Source organism: Petaurus breviceps, unplaced genomic scaffold (genome assembly GCF_028583685.1).
Source record: "Petaurus breviceps papuanus isolate PSGF00001 unplaced genomic scaffold, PetGlider_PUasm1.0 90681, whole genome shotgun sequence".
Classification (NCBI taxonomy): Eukaryota; Metazoa; Chordata; class Mammalia; order Diprotodontia; family Petauridae; genus Petaurus; species Petaurus breviceps.
The window spans coordinates 4,661,630-4,679,383 of record NW_027187307.1 but is presented as its reverse complement, the minus strand read 5'-3'; the positions used below and the strand labels follow the sequence as shown (position 1 = coordinate 4,679,383).

Sequence of the window (17,754 nt, the reverse complement as noted above, 5' to 3'; positions counted from 1 at the left end):
AGAGAGAGAGAGAGAGAGAGAGAGAGAGAGAGATAAACAGGTGAAAAGATACTTCCTGGTGAAGGCCGTTAGCCATGGAACTTTCCCAGAACACGTGGTCCCCCTCTATAAAACAGGGATGATGATAATATTTGACATTTTCATGAGGCAGGTCCTGTAGGCATTTTGGAGAGAGGGTCGGGACCTGGAATTTCACTCCCTCTACTCTGCAGATCAGCAACTCTTGTACCTTCTAGTCTCAGATAGCTGTCTGGGGGCACTGAGAAACAAAGGGATTTGCCCATATTATCATGCCCATTTTCCAGATGAGAGGTAAAAGGGTTTTCCTGTGGTCACACAACTAGGAAGGCTCACTTGAGGATGGGGCACCTCAGCTACAGGGTTTACCTACATAATCTTGCAGGCTTATAGTACTACTCTGTGTTAGCAGGGCCACCCAAGAAAAGAGAAAACCCGTGGGGGGAGCTAGAGTCAACAGTCTTTTCCTGGACCTGTTTCACCCCCATCATTCACAGTTCTAACACAGGGCTCATCCCAGGAACCCTCCCTTTTGGCCCAGGAACTCAGAGCTTCAAGTCTGTCTCTGGATACTGCCCTCCCTGGAGTCCCCTGAGGGATCCTGGGCCTCCCAGCCTTCCCTCCAGAGAGTGGGGCTGTGAACACATCTGGCCATCATCAGCTCTGACTTCTAGACCTGTGTGCTCTCTTTTTAAGGGTGTACATGTTTGTCTGTGCGCATGCATGGGTATACACACACATACACACATATGCCATGGGGACTCAGTCATCTTTAATGTGGCGTCAGCAGGCCAACAGTTATAAGGGTTCTCACGTGTATATATATGATTGAGGAGACACCAGATTCCCTGAGGTGGTGTTAATAGAGGTATTTCTCCCTTTTCTAGGGCCACATCCTTAATGAGAACTTCATTGTTTGGCAGCTCAAATGCTGAGTGTCTCAGATACTCTGACAGTCACTGTCCTTACTCTCAAAGAGCTGACATTTTGTTGTCAACATTTTTGTTGTGGTTCAGTTGTTCCAGCTGTGTCTGACTCTTCGTGATCCTATTTGGGGTTTTCTTGCCATTTTCTTCTCCAGCTCATTTTACAGAGGAGAAAACTGAGGCAGACAGGGTGAAGTGACTTGCTCAGGGTCACACAGCTAGGAAGTGTCTGAGGCCAGATTTGAACTCAGGTCTTCTTGATTCTAGTTCTGGTAACTCTATCTACTGTGCCGCCTAGCTGCCAGCATCTGACATACATAAAGAATATATGGAATAAATACAAAAGAATTCTTGTAGGGAGGAAATCAGGAAAGGCCTTTCATAGGAGATGGCATTTGCATTGAACCTTAAAGGAACTCTAAGAGGTAGAGGTGAGGAGGAGTGCATTCCAGGCATGGGAGACAGCTTGTGTAGAGGCTCCAAGAGGAGAGAGAGAGAAGGCACACTTGAGTCAGGCCCCTCCCCATCTACTTATACTGCACTACCTACATCAAAGGAACATGAAGCCACCTAAGCATACACTTGTAAGCTATTGTTATGGGCTCTTGACCTCTTTTCATCTCACTCATCTCCTTTTCTGTTTGAAACCACTTGCTTCTTCCCCCCCCCCCACCTAGATATGTCTTCTACTTTTGTCAGTTGCCTCTAAGAACGTCACATTTTCCCCAAAGTTTGCTTGTGTTACATTCCTCACAGCCCTTTGACCTATCACACACATGATCCTGTGTTGGAACAACTCAATGTTCTTCAGGGCATTTCTATGTCACAAACATGTTTTCACTCTGAACCATAGAGCACATCTGTAAATGAAGCCAGAATGAAGGCCCAGACTCAGAACTGGAGAACCCCTAAATCCAATTTTACAGAGGAGGAAACTGAAGCCCAGGGAGAGTAAAGGACTTATTCAAGGCCACACAGCAAGCTGATGACAGAGCCCCATAAAGCTCCCCGCTAGTGCCTTTTCTGTTATTTCCCATTATCTCTCCATGATAGAGGAAAACAAAAACGAGGCTGAAATCTATTAAGCATTGTACTCAAAATAAATGAAAGATACTGCGTTAGATCTGGAGCATTAGGGAAAATCTCTCAGGAAGCAAGAGACTGAAATGTCTGCTTTTCTATCTGGAGATCATATTCAAGTGCTAAGCCACTCTGTGGTCTCTCATTTCCCCCTTGTGGGGGAGAACTTTAAAGTCCCCACCATTTAGGCTGAGTCTACACAACTCTAGAAACCTGAATTTGAGCCACCAGCATCTGACTGGTTCTATCACATCATGTACACAAAGCAACTGACTGATTTTTTTTCTCTCCCACCATTATCTGCCTTGTCACCATGTAGACACCAGTTCTTTAATCATCCCCAAATAAGCACTGAAAAGCAACACAGATTTGTGCCCAAGCATTTAAGATGCAAATGGAAAATATCTCACTTCTCCTTTGTTGAATTCCACCAGTTCCCGATAATACTCTAAGATGGCCCCATAGTGACTCCATTTTTCCTAGGTTTTTCAAGAATGGGTGACCATGGGGCTTTTAGCCAGGAAAGGATGGGAAAAGCTTCAAAAACTGTTAACACTTTTCAATCAAATACAAGAATCTCTGTTGAGTAATTCATTGGATCAGGGGTTAAATAAGCCATTTCTAAGGTAGCAAAGACAAAAGATAAAACCTGCTTCTTGCTTCCCCACAGATGTACCCTATGGCCAACATTCCATTTTTTAAAATTTTAATCAATAAAGCCAATGTTGAATTAAGTGCTATTTCCTTTCATTAGAGTAGTGCTGCCCAAATGCTTTTTGTCAATTAAAAAAAAAAGAATATAAAGCTGTGAGTCTAGTGAAAAATCAGAAGCCCTGCAGCAAGGCTCATTATGCACATAAGTGCCTATAATTCACCAAGCTGAAAGGCATTAGCATTGCTGAAACACACACACACACACAAACACACACACATACAGCTATCAAAAGAAGCACCACTTAAACAGTCATCTGCCTGCGTTATCATTCTGCAGGTTGCCTTTGAACAAAGCCATTTTAGAAAACGCACCAAGAGAATGGGGGGCAGCTGCTATGCATCTAAGGACTTGAAATCACCTGTGTCTTGGGCCAAGGAAAAGCTTGTTCTTCCTGGGAAAACATGATCCCTCTCCCCCAGCCAGGCCATTCCTCTCCAGTTTCTGCAGGAGTCTCCAGAAGAAGATATTTTCTGATATTTCTTTCAGCAAATGTTGCTAGCTTCTATCCTTATCACCTCTGTACCCTCAAGGAGGAGGGGGCAAAGAGATCAGAATGTAAGAAAAACCAAGCCTCTGGCTTGGTCAAAGAAAACATTAGCAAGCTCCCATGGTCTCAGTCTCTGTGGACCATGAGATTGAACAATTCGGCTAACAGATCGAATACCATGAAATGGAACAAGTTTTCCCCACATCAAATGCAGTTGGGTTTTTTGCTGGGGGCAGTCAGAATGGAGGGGCCGGTGGAGTACAGTGGCTGATCTCAAATAGAAGGGGAGGAGACTGGGCCCACATACCGATTTAGTTTTCAAATGTAACATTATCTAGGTTTGATTGGATTTTTATTGATTTTGTTAAATGTTTCCCAATTACATCTTGATCTGGTTCAGGCCTCACTTGGGAGGGTGGTGAGAGGCATGTGGCCCAGAAGGCCTGGTGCTTGATGCCTCTGGTCTACAGTTAGCACGTTGGAGTAGGAGTTCAAAACCTGACTCAGTCATTTACTAAGCTATGTGACTCTGAGTGAGTCATTTAACCTTTCTCAGCCTCAGTTTCCTTATCTGTAAAATGGGGGCTAATAATAGCACCAACCTCACAATGTCATCATTAGGCTCAGATGAGATACTACATGCAAAGAGCTTTGTAAATTTTAAAGCATCACATAAATGTTAGCTATTATTGTTAGGAAATGTTCTGCAGTGAGGACAGGTCACCTTTCCACAAAGGGGCACAAGGCTCAGGCTATCTAGCAACACTTAACTCTATATAAGTGTATCTTACAGAAGACTCAATGCTGTCTTCCCTACTGGGGAGGCAGTCACCGCAGTTAATGAACACTCCTATCAAATTATAATTGGCTGGGCTGTCATGTCCATTTTATTTGTCCATTTCACTTGGAGGTCCCACCTAGATAGCCTTTGGCTTTGTATTGACAGCTGGACCAGGCTCCCTGGAGGGCTGGGAAAGCAATTCGCCCCAGGGGTGTGTGGCCACCAAGAGACGTTCCTCTGCCCCGGGCTCGCATTGCTTACCTTAGTGGACACCTTCCCAAATTCTTTCAATTCGATCCAAGAGTGTTCTTTTAGGTGAGTGCTCATTAAGTGTAAAAATGCCTAGGGGGTGATCACCGGAGAGACTTGCCTCTGCCCCAGGTAGAGTAGGAGGCTAAGCTGGATGAGGCGTTACAGCCCCTGCTGGCCTCCAAGGTCAGGATGCTGACGGAGTGACTTTTCTTTATGTATTAATTTTAATTGTCTACTTTAATTACCTGCTTTTTTTTTAAGGTTTATGTATTCTGTGTGTTTGTTACTAGATGTCGCTGTAACCTTAACTTTTGTCTTTACCTGCTTTTCTTTATTAATTGTTGCTGTAGCTTTAACCCTTTCTTTATGTGTTCTGTGTGTCTGTCACAAGGCGTTGCTGAATTTTTGTCTCTCTCTGTAACCTTAATTAAAATACAGGTGTACCAAAGCCTGAGAAAGCAATTTTATTCTCGGGGGCAGCCGCTGAGAGATGTTCCTCGGCCCAAGGCTTGTATTGCTTTCTTGAGAGGACCAGGAACCTGAGTCCTTCTTGGCTCGAGTCTCAGTCCAGGGAGCCATTGCCAAAGATCAAAAGCTCAGTCTCCTGCCAGCTCCCTGTCCCCTGACTCAACCACCCCATCAGGGCTCTTCCCCCTCCATCCCTGAGATCTGACCAGCCTACCTAGGAGAAATGCCAACAGTTGCTCTGCGCTCGGTTTCTCCACCTGGGATCACGAAAGGGAGGGAGTGAACTTTTGAAAATCCAAAAATCTCAGTCTAGGGGCCACCAGAGAGACAAAAACGCCACTGGAGTGTTTGTTCTGTGTGTTGTGTTGTTTTGTGTATATCCTGTCTCTGGGATACCGACAGGTAGAAAAGAGGAAACCTTCCTTTTGCCCTGCTGCAGTTTTTTGTATATTCTGTCTGTATGTGTAAAGAAATTTCTAAATCTGCCACCCTGTAAGCCAAAAGCACCCAAGCGTAAGAAACTGTACCTGCACTAGAAAGATTGATAGTCTCTTAACTCCAGCCAAGTTCTATCTAAGAGAAGGAGTCACTTCAATGATCAAAGAGAAGGAGGTTTTCAAGCTGCACTTTGAAATAGGACTAACACTTAACCCTTTCCTGGGTCACAGAAAGAGAACTGTGCAACATCACTGGGAATATAGATCCAGGTAATTGAATTCATTCTGGTTACTATTTGGCACTACAAAAACTGAAGTTTAAGGTCACCAGCTTGGTTATTCAATTGTTTTTATTTCAAAGTTAAAAATTAAGACCATGATTGTTACTGGTAAACAGTTGTATTATCTGTATTGTATGAGAAGCAGTTTCTCTTAAAGTCTTGCAGTAGATCTGAAATTTTAAAGGAATGAACACCTAAGACAAGTTTATTTGAGCAAAAGGTCAAAAAGAAAATTCCACTAAGACTCTCTTCCCTGTGCTCCCAGTTCTTCTTAGCTGGGGCTCCGGAGCCCTCCCCTGTCATCCAGCTCTGATGGAGCTGAGGAGACAGTAAGAGGTTTGAACCATTAAGATTTTTTTCTCCCTGTTGTCCTGGCTATAACTGAGCTAGGGCTGCAGTGAAGTTAATTTGAGTTAACTTCCTCCAAAAAGAAAAAGGGGGGGAGGTACAGTAGCTACATCGTAGCTACACGAGCTTGTCATCTGCCTACCTGAAAGGTTAAATCCCTGGAATAGAATATTTTTTTCTGAATGACATGGGAACAGTTAGACAAGGGAAAAGAAGCTTGTGAAACAAAGGTACAAACACAAGTTAATCATTATCCCATATACTAAGCCTGGGATACATCTGAGCTACTAAAGTGTGTTACATCTGAGCTATTCAGCCTAAATAGTTTAGTGAAAGGGTACTTGATCTAGCTCCCATCAGCAAGTTTTAGATCCCCAGGTACCCTGAAGTCCACCTCTCTAAGTAAGCAGAGCCTGAAGTTTCTACTTCAAGTTCCCCAAACCCTCTCCTCAATGCTCCAGGCAAATCGACTACCCCATAACCAAGGTCTGCTACAGCTAAGCATTCATAGAGGTTTATTTGATAGAGTATAAGCTGATAATGTGCTTTGAGTGTGATGAGTTTGGAAAAATGGAGGGTTTCCCCCTGAAGTGAACTCTGTACCATGAAGCCCCAACTTCAGTAGAGATCTCTCCCTTGCTGCAAATAATCACTTTGCTTGTTCCAGTGCCAAGGAATTAAAGAAGGTTGCTAAGGACTCCTGGAAAACAATGGAGCAGGGAGAAAACACCCCAGAATATAAGAAAAAAAACCAGAGAGGTACAGCTAAGAGAAAGATGAAAGACATAAAATCAGAAAAGTGAGAAAAAGCTTGTCAGTGAGAAGCAGTATGTTTGGAACACTGCACTGACTGGTTGTGTGACCTAGAATAAATCATTTAACCGTGAGTCTCAATTCATCTGTAAAGTGGGGAGATGAGAAAAAGAGAGGAGAAAATGAGGTCAGAAGTCAACTAGCCTCTTCACTTGGTAAGATCAATCATTCTTATATGTAATTTGGAAATGCAATTAATGTCATCTTGTATGTAATTTGAAAAGGCAATTAATGTAATGTCATCTTGCAGTTTATATTATTGTTGTATTTTTTAAAGCAATTGGGGTTAAGTAACTTGCTCGAGGTTACATGGCCAGGTGTTTCTGGGTGGGTGCTAAGTGTCTGGGGTTGGATTCGATCCCAGGTCATCCCAACACTGGAGCTGGTGCTCTTACTCACTGTGCTACCTGGCCGCCCCATATTGTTGTATTTCTACACTGTATATTGTAAAACCTGAGTGAGGACAATATTATGTAAGATTAGTAATGTTACTTTAAATATGTATATCTGCTATTTAGAAAAACTTGTAAAATTGTTAACTAAACTATTTTGGGCTAATGTTTTAATGTTAAAACCTAAACTTGTTTATTGATTACTGTATGAAAATTTGTTTGACTAGTTCTTCCCATTCAAAGCAGTCTCTCCTGCTTACAATTCATATAAATTTTCCTTATGTTGTAAAACTGTTAAATCCTCTAGAAACTATTTCCAGGCAAGGTCATTCAGCCTGAGAAAGGAAGTTTTAAATAAACCTAACTTGCTAAGAAGTTGCAAAGATTAAAAAGGATTTTTATAAATTGGCTTTTAATATTTTAGAAGGATGGAAAATGGAATCCCTTACATTATAAGATCTGATACATCTTTATTGCTTATTGCAGCCCCATGAGAATAGAAATAATTATAACTGGCTCTAAGCTATGATTGTTAGCTTACAACAAGGTGAGGCTTGTTGTTTAAGGTAAAAAGCACTTGGGACCATAACTAAATTTTATTTTGAGTCTGAATTTGGGTATAGTTGTATGAATTAAATCAGTGTCTGAGAGGAAATGCCACTAGCTACTCAGAGGAATGTGATCCTGTGCTGTCAACAGGTGGAAGTCTACATTTGGTAATGGCCGAAGGGACAATCTTAGCCTCTGTCTGATATGGGATCCCTCCTGGCTCAGTTTACCCATGAGGTTCCTTTGAAAAGGAATGTTTCCCACCTATTCCTGAGTCTAGGTATGAGATGCTGCATGATATGAAATATCTGTAACTGTACCTGAATTTACACAGAGCTAAGGATGTTTTCTCCTGGCATATTTGGAATGCCTTTTTCCTTCTATAACAGGTTTCTATGCTCAGAGCAAGTAATCAATAAAAGATGTGAGCTTTTTATGTTAGCTTATTGGAAAATCTAATATTATTTTTCATCTAGAATTAGAATATGTACAGAAAGTTATGCAAATTGCTTAAGATCATTTAAAAGTTTTCAATTAACTTCCTTCACAGAAGTTTAGTGATCATTTATAAATCTTGAAACTGTTTTGAAGAAGGAAAATACCTTTAGAAGAAAATTTTAAAATCTCTAGTGTGATTTTAAGAGACCCACTAAAATCTCCATTTGCAAGCCATGTTTCTTGCTGAATTGATGCAACAAATTGTAAAGCAGAAAAGAACTTGCTGTTTTAATCTGAATTTGTAGTTATTCCATCATCTAAACAAGTGTTAATATTTGTAACTGAATGCATATGTGTAAAATTCATTCCCCTTTTTAAAATTCTGTTCGGCACCACACCTTCTATTGTATTTTGGGTGATGAATGCTGTTATGTATGATTGTTAATGATTTATTTCTCAAGTCCCTCCAAGCTCTCCGAAACATCCAGGATGCAGTCCGAGCAGTGTACCAGACCACTCTGCTGTTAAGATGGCCAGAAGAAAAGCCTGGATCCACTCCTCACACATCACGGTAACGGCTCCTCCCAACCCACCAGACCTGTGGGTAACAGAGCCAGCCGGTGACTTACAACTGAAGATAAGAGACTGTCCTGATGCTCTTGTTCCTGGCATTCCTGCTTTTGGCCGGTTCCAACTCCTATGCTCCCACCTTGTACTCTTGGACTCTTACTAAGACAATTGATGGGACTCTAATTTCAAAAATGTGACTTATGGCCAGCCCACCCTCTCCTTTGATCTCTGTGCCCTGCTCAGCTCCAGATTTATGTTGTTTCCCTACACAGGTATGTATTCTGGGGGCCGATGGTGCTGCTTGTGGAGCAGAAAAGCAGCCTTTGGTCAACCCAGTCATATTTGTGCCCTGAGGATAGGTCTTCTGATTGTGGGGGGACCGGGAAATATCACTGTGCCAACTAGGATTGTATAACTATTGCTGATTGGGTCACTACATTTCATTTCATTGTAATACCCTTAAGTCATGTAACCCAGTTGTTATCAGGGTTTAGAATTGGACCAAACAGGATTGGAAAACTGGGACACCTTGGGGAATCAGGTTTGCTGGCAGCCCCCATTTTAGTCCCTATCCTAGTTGGCCTTGGTATGGCAGGATAGGCAGCAGTGGGTACCACAGCCCTAGTGCAAGAGAACAGTCCCCTGGACTCAGTTGAGTCCAAGTTTCAACTATGAACAAGAAAAAGGGTGGAGTGAAGTGCCCATCAGAAATTATACACCAAAGCCCCCTAAAACCTGTTAGAAGGGAACCCCTACCAGGGTCCCTGGAAACCACCTAATAGGCCTTAACAGTGAGAGAACATTTCACCCGTGTTGCTAGAAACATGCCCCAGATTCATGTCTGTTTATGTTTGTACCCAGGGCTTTGCTAGGTAATCAAGGCTTCACTAGAAACGTCACTAACAGCATTACCCACCCCCCCTCCCTTGGAACCACATTTTGTTGATTAGCAACACTTAACTCTATATAAGTGTATCTTACAGAAGATTCAATGCTGTCTTTCCTACTGGGGAGGCAGTCACCGAGGTTAATAAACACTCCTATCAAATTATAATTGGCTGAGTTGTCATGTCCATTTTATTTGTCCATTTCACTTCCATGGCCTTAAATTATAACATATTTCAAACTGGAAGGGACATTTGTGTCCATTTTTTTCATCTTGAAGAGAAGAAAATAGATACCCCAAGAGCTGGAGTGATTTTCTCAGAATTTCAGTCAGTGACTATGCTGGTATTCAAACCCAGTTTCTTGCTGATTCCAAATCCAGCATCCTCTCTACTACCCCCAAACAGAGCAGGGATGCAGTTGTAATCACCCAGCTAAATACTGGAATCCAAATCTCTGCCTTAAGGCTTTACCTTTATTTATACTGGTTTATGGGAGATCCCAAGGAGAAGGTAGAAGGAAATCTCTGAGCTGACAAAGAAACCGGTGGAGCCAAGATGGCAGTGTAAAGGCCCAGCTGGTCAGAACTCTCCCCCAACCTCTTCAAATACCTTTAAATAATGACTCTACACAAATTCTGGAGCAGCAGAACCCACAAAAGGATGGAGTGAAACCATTTTCCAGCCCAAGACAACTTATAAAGCTGGTTGGAAAAGTCTGTTGTACCAGCATGAGAGAGGAGTATAGTCCTAGTACAGGCCAGGCCCCAGAAAACCAGGAGCAGGCTTTGGACAACTCAATCAGTGGCATCAGTAGCATTTTCCAGACCTCTCGGCCTACAGACGGGAAGGGGATCGGATAACAGGTCAGAAGGAGATTGATCAGGGGTCCCTTTGCTTGTACCAGGGGCAGGCCTCTTTTGCATTGCCTATACTTGGATCTGGGTCGCAGTCCCAGGGCCAGAAGGAGCCCTTGCACCTTACAGCTTGTGACTGCAGGGGAGCAGGGACCCTAGTCATAATTCCAGGGTTGAAAAGAGTGCTTGTGGTCGCTAGCAAACCAGCACACAGACCAGGAGAGCAGTAAACATACTCTCCCTAGATCACAGAACCTTGGAAGAGCCAAAAGCTTCCAGGTCCCCAGAATTACCTCTGAAAACAGCTGCAAAGAAACCCAGGGTTTTCCTCCTGTCTCCTGCAAATCAAGCAAAGTAGTTAGCAGCACGCAATAAATTTTGAAGGCCAGGCCAGTGATTGCTGGTCAGTGGAAAGGAGAAAGGAAACCCAGAGACACTGGTAGGGACAGAGTTTCCCCAGTCAGTGGTGAACAGAAATGACTGAGGAAGAGCCGGTGACCTTTGTAAATTACCAGCATGAGGGACTGAAAGGTACTTGGAGGTTCTGTCACGGCCTCTGCATTTATCACTAGAAGATGGCTAAGCCATCTTGGGTGTGGCCTTTTGACTGAGCTCAAGTTTTACAGAAAAAATCCTTTTGTTAAGGAGATTTGTTCTATAAAGTTTGGATTCAGTCCAAGGGCCACACTTGAGGACCTAGAGGCCCATGTGTGGCCTCCAGGCCACAGGTTCCCCACACCTTAAGCCTTAACCAGTCTGTCTAGGCCAAGGTCACTGTCCACGTCAGAGCTGCACAAAGAATGAACACCAAGTTCCCTGGAGTTGTGCTATCCACAAACACTCTCAAGGCAGAATCCAATTAGGAGGAATGAGCACACTTTTTTATGTCTTGTTAAAACTTCTTTTGGTGGGGCGGCCAGGTAGCACAACAAGTAAGAGCACCTACTCCAGTGTCAGGATGACCTGGGGATCGAATCCGGGCTCCAACACTTAGCACCCACCCAGAAACACCTGGCTGTGTAACCTTGAGCAAGTTACTTAACCCTGATTGCTTAAAACAAACAAACAAACTTCTTTTGGCCTTTTTCTCTAAGAAATTGGGATTAATCTAAACATTCCTCACCTCTGCCTCTTGGAATCCTCAACTCCCTGGAGTCATTAGGTACTACTAACAGCAAGAGTTAACCCCTACTCCCAATTGCAATGGATGATTACGTTGGAAACTGTTCTTGTGGCAGAATCAGGTCTTTCATGAGATTTCAATCGCCCAACAATTTAATACAAAGAAGAGGCAGGAAGAAGATAAGAGACTTTGAGAGAAAGAATGTAGTGTAGCTAAATTATCCACCATGCTGGGATCTGTGTCCTGAAGGGAGATAGGATGCGATTTTTAAAGTAACTAGCAAGTACAGTGTGTTCTGATGCAGATATCTTTAGAGACACAAAATTGCAGAATCATACATTTAGAGCTAGAATGAACCTTGGAAAAGTTATCTAGTCTAACTCCTCATTTTCTAGAGAACAAGTAGGCCCCAAGAGGGGATATGACTTACCCAAGGTCAGGTAGCTAGTGAGTGGCAGTGCTGAGATTTAAAACCACATCTTCTGACTCCCAATCCAGCATCCAAAAGCAACATGAACAGTTTTTTATTTGCTCTTGCCTGTATTGTTTTATTGTGTTAATGGATCAGAAGGTATGAACCAAAATACCATCATTGTGTACCAGGTTAATGGTAGTAGCAAGAATACAGAACTGAGTCCTCTGCTCAGTGTTCTTTCCAGCACACTATGCTGTCAGTCCACACTGACTGATTCATTAGGAAACAACATAAAATAGACCTCAAACCCTTTCTGCTTTTATTTCCTGTGGGTTGAACAATAAGTGGCAATTCTCTAGTGTGGTGCAGTGGAAAGCATGGCTTTGGAGTCAGAGGACCTGGGTTCAAATCCCAGCTGTGTGACCTTGGGCTTGGAATGAGGGTAACCTCTTGGGGCCTCAATTTCCATCCCTGTCAAATGAGGAGACTGGACTAGATCAGCACAAATCTATGATTTTCGAGCTAAGGCAACATTGCCCAGGCTTACCTACTGTTCCAAAAAATGAACTTGGACAAGTTTACTACATTCTTGGTTATTCCAAAGGTAACAAAAACACAAGATTGCACACATTCACTTTAACACAGATGAATTTTAATAGCTGAATCAAAACACCTGAAACACAATTCTTGAGACTTTTAGCAGCACCAGCAACAAGGAGTGTGGATTGCCATAGGGCAAAATTGAGATGGCCAAGGCAGGCACAAATTGAATTTTGAGGCCCCTAGAGTTTTCTTTTAATACAAAAAATGAACTAAATAAAAATTTTGTATGACATTTTAGTGGACTGTTAAAAACTATATGTAGTTCTGATGAGGACTGTCATTTTTAAAAATCTAGTGTTCCTTAAAAACAAAAGCCAAAACAGACAAAAAAAACCCCCAAACCATCAACACTAAATATTTCAGGGTATATCATCAATCATTAGCCCTTTCTGCACAGTTTCTGGGGCTTAAATTAGCCTTTCTCTACATTAGCCAAACTATACATAAGCAGCCCAGTGGGTATCACACATCAGAATACCATTGCTTGAATCACAGTTAAATACCTTTGTTAAGAGATCATGAAGTGACTTGGCAGGGAAAGTCACAACTTAGCATGGTGGCGGCAAAGAGAAATGGGACTTCAGTTGATCCATCAAGATGATTAACATTTGTCTTGGGTAGAAAGCAGGCCCAAGAACATTAAATTTATGTGATTTTCAGTCAAGAAACCATATGCCACCATGACAGAAGCAAGTCCTTTGAGGAGTCAGTCCATATTGGTCTTTATAAAGGCCTAAGATCTACAAATAGAAGCAATCATAAACAGAATGCAAATAGAAAGGGGGGGCATATCCCATGCACTTTTAAAAAATGAGCATTAACAATGACTAATTCTGACTACAGCAACTTGAAAATTTCTGCCTTAATGGGACCTCGGTCGTTGGATCATGTGACTTAGAAACCAGTGTGGGTGGCTGTGGGTGAAAGTCAACACGGGACCTTAGACTTAGGAGCGGGGGAAGGGCAAAGGGCCAATTGTGGTTCTGTTGTTTGACATCAAGGCTAGTCTGAGGAACAGAACCAGCGCTATACCTGAACTGGAGATTTGGGTGTGGTCAGTTCGGTCCATTGTCATGTTTGTGGAAGTCTTGGCCTTTTGGGCCAGGTAAGCCTCTCTTCATAGGTGAGCTTTTTATGTGACTACTACAAAGGATAGGCTGTACTGTTGTGAAAGTTGTACTCAGGAAAAATTCCTTTACTGGTAATTCATCATTTGGGGTTAGATATTTATCAATGAGAGTCTGAATTTCTAGAATATGAGCTACCCGGGACAAATGGATCAATCAATAAAAACTAGGTTCTGGACAATCAACATCAATAAGGTGGTTTGGATCCAGCAGCCGTTTTGGCCGAGAGTTGGCCAAGCCCTGTGGTCCTTCTGTATTTTCTCTTCATGATGCTTACGTTAGGACACATTAAGATTACTTAGAATTCCAGACTTTCCCCTGCCATTGTCCAAAAGCAAAAAGAATTAAGTGACCAGTTGCTGTTAAAGACAAGCCATTTTAAAGCAGCATTTTAAGACCAAAGCAGACTAAGACATTAGCCATTGTCCTCTTGGGCCTGAGCTGCCAGCCCATGACACACCTGTAATTACATGGCACTGAGATATACACTACAGACTCAGAGGACTTTGAGTTGGAGGAGAGCTGAGAGGTGATGGTGTTCAACCTCTCATTTGGTACAGGAATCCCTTCTATAGCATCTCTGCTAGGCTGTTACTTAGCCTCTGCCTGAATGCCTCGAAGTGACAAGGCCCTCTCAAGGCAGTCCACTGGTAGATAGCTCCCATATCAAAAAAGTTTTTCTGCTTCTTGTAACTTTTACCCTTTGGTTATAGTTTTGCCTCTTGGAGCAGAAGGACAAGTAAATTTCCTCTTCTACATGGAAAGATCTTCAAATATATGCAGTTAAAGACTTGTTTTCCTTGACCTTCTTTCTAATGGCCTTCCTGACCAGCTCATTCCAGCGGCCAAATGGACCACCTGAGCCAAATGCAGCAAATCATGACCAAAGACCCTCGTTGTTAGGAAGACTGGGCAGAACTCTTCAGTTGATTAAAGGCTGACATAGAAGCAACATTTCTATGTAGCGAGGGTACAAAGTAAAGGCAGATCAACCATTTCTCTCCAAAGAAGGTTGGAATATTTGAACAGAATCTGTTTATTTCAAACAAAAGGAGTATACTGTTCCCAGTGGCATGAGTCTGTCTTGCATTGAGGTGGTATTCTTTGAAAGGCTCAGAGCAGGAGAAAAATATATAGAAGGGTTTCAACAAGGCAACATACATTATTACAAATCTGCATTCCCAGGCATGCCAGCCTCACAAAGCGTCACTACTTTTGTTGAAACACAGCTCAAGACTCATGTCTTTCCTTTGGCAGAAATGTAAGGAACTACTTTTCAAAAAGTTTGATGGAAACCCTTTTCAGTTCATTAGTGGAAACACTTTCAGTGATAACCTGTAGCTCTCCAACTCCATGTTGCTGAAAGCCTCATTTTCACAGCGGGTTCTGGGTTAATACTGCAAATGTGAAACTATTTAATTCACTCAAGACCTAAATCTTCCTTGAAGGCCCTGGTTGATATATGCAGGAAGGGAAAATAGCAGAAATCACACACAAATACATTTGGCTTGCTCCCCATAAAGCTTTTTCTTCTCAACTCCCAACTTCAATTTGAAAGGCTCCAATTGACAGTCAACAATAACATCTACTACCCTTTTCTGGACACTCTTGGATGTGCCTGGAAATCATCTCTGCTTATACTATTGACAAATCAATGTTGGGGTAGACTTTTCTAGAAGCTGTTGCCTTAACAGCATGAAGATCCAGCTTTGGAGCTGCTGTTGAGGTCAACGGTATGGCCTAGCAAGCAATGCTCCAGCTGTTCCTCCACCGCCAGAACCTGCCTCACTGCTTCTTCAAAGGCCACTGTGACATTGGTGTCATCTTTGGCACTTGTTTCCAGGTAGGGATAGTCCCCGTGCTCCAAACACCAGGCCTGTGCCTCTTCAGTGGTCACTTGCCTTTCGACTTTGTCTACCTTATTCCCTAGCACTACAAAGGGGAAGTGATCAGGGTCTTTCACGTCTGCATAATAGATGAACTCTTTCTGCCAGTTGCTAAGATTTTCAAAGCTCTGCCTGTCATCCACACTAAAGGTCAAGAGGCAGCAGTCTGCTCCTCTGTAGAATGGTGTTCGTAGGCTCTTGAAACGCTCCTGACCTGCAGTGTCCCAGATCTGGAGGGTCACAAAGCGACCATCGACTTCTAAATCTCGGTTTAGGAATTCCACACCTATAGTGTGGAAAGCCTGAGAGTCGAATTTGTTGGTTACATAACGGTTCATGAGGGAGCTTTTCCCAACTCCACCATCCCCCAGGAGAATGACCTTTAAGAGCAGGGACTTCCCACTCATTGTAGCGGCAGCAGGTGGGTATGGGCTTGTGACCAAGACAATCTAAAAATAAGAGAAATAGAGGAGGGAAAATAGTTAGAACCAAGCAAACTCTAAGCAATTCAATGTTGAATTCTTCTGCATTGCATTTCAAGGTTCTATACTTTAATTGACAAACTGGACAAGACTATCACAGAATGGGCAAGTATAGATTGGTTGTGATCTGAACTGGTACAGGGAGTACCCATATTGGTTACATCACAGAGCCATTGAAAATGTATCATTTTTGCCATCAACTCAGGTCTCATAACAGTCCAGAGCAAAAAGAACACACTCTTCATGATATGTGAAAAAAGAGAACTTGCTTTTCTATTGTCTAATGCTGCTACAGTTTCTGACAGTGTTGCATATTCAAAGCCAAATCCATTGTCAAAATAGTATTTCACCCTAACTAATGCTATAGAGTTTCAGTTTTGGCCCAGTACTGGGAGAGCATAGGCACTGAAAGCTCTTTCTGTAACTGATTTGGGGTTTGAGATCTGCTACTGAGATGTCCCAAGGCAGCTGAGGGAAAGGGGCCCACAATGAAGCAGACCTCCAGTCCTGCAACCCCCAGACTAGTTCCATAAGTAGAAAGGGAAACAAGGTCAAGTTTGTCAAAGAATTTCTAGACTTTTGGGGCTTGCCTATCAGTGAGGGATCTATCTTGACTTTTCTGAAACTGATGGCATTACCATCAGTTTCTAATAAGTAGGAGGCAGGGGGAAAAAAAGGAATTTCTCACTAGTTTTGGGAAGAGGCCATGACAGCTTATCTCCAAATGGAGCACCTAGAAGTCATCTTAGACAAATTACATATAGTGATTAGGTCATTGTGGGAGCTAAACAAATCTGTTTATACTGTAAATGATGAAGTTAAAGGGAATATTATGATAGCAAGAGAAAAAGCGATGGGAAGGGAGCTACTTGTGCCCTTGCCAAAATGTTTCCAGAAGCATACACATTGCAAACTTAGTAAGTGACACCAAGAAGCCTTCTCCCACCATCCAAAACTATTTGATAGAAATGTGTAGTAACTAAACATGAGATATAACAAATTGTGTGTGTGTGTGTGTGTGTGATTCATGCAAATGCTTCTACAAAGGTATCTACCCACCTGGTTCTTTTTCCATGATTTTAATCTTCTCCTCCCCTCCCCCCAAAACCCCAACAACTTAGGAAACTGAATTTCAAAAATCTATAGTAAAACACACCAGGAAAAGAAAAAAGTAACACATTCAACTTAAATCCACAGCACATATTTAACATGCACAACCACACGATTAACACTCTAGGAAAAAATTCAAGCTATGAGAACTTTTACTTGTCCCAAACAGAATGCATTTAATTTGTATTCTTAGCATGATGACCTTAAAAAAAGCATTTGATAATAAAACAAAGGGAGTAGAAGATACTTAGTAAAGGGAATGCACAGAGGTGCCTAAAGTACAGGGAACATCTACACTAGATCTAGGTAGCCTTCCTTCTATTTCTTTCTACTAACAGCCCTATTTCCATGACAGGACACTTGCCCCAGTAAAAGGCTAATCTGCCCCAGACTGTCGTGTCAGCTAATATTCACAGTAAGGTGAGGGACTGTATTGATGATTTTAGTGATATAGGGAACTCCCAGGAGAGAGAACTCCCTCTCCCAGTGCAGGCCAGCAACTTCCCTGAAACTTATGATCTTAGAGCCCTGAGACAGTGATTTGCCCAGGGTCATACAGCCAACCTCAGAGGTAAGACTAGAACTCAAGGTTTTCCTGGCTTCAAAGTCTGCTCTCTAACCATAATGCCACTCTGTCACCATCCACAGTAACAAAGAAAATAAAGCACCAGTGTAAGCAGAGCTCAAGACTGGGCATTTAATTAAGGTAGTC

At 42.5% G+C, this 17,754-nt stretch overlaps 1 protein-coding gene across 1 annotated transcript in view; it reads right to left on the bottom strand.

The window, feature by feature from the left end:
* Window positions 1–12,469: 12,469 nt before the first annotated feature.
* The window catches only part of RAB9B (RAB9B, member RAS oncogene family), an 18,804-nt gene continuing 13,519 nt past the window's right edge, over window positions 12,470–17,754 (bottom strand). Inside the window, exon 2 of the mRNA XM_069065231.1 lies at window positions 12,470–15,899. Within this exon, the coding sequence (XP_068921332.1) occupies window positions 15,252–15,857 (606 nt within the window). The 5' untranslated portion in view covers window positions 15,858–15,899 and the 3' untranslated portion in view covers window positions 12,470–15,251. The remainder of the gene's footprint in view (window positions 15,900–17,754) is intronic.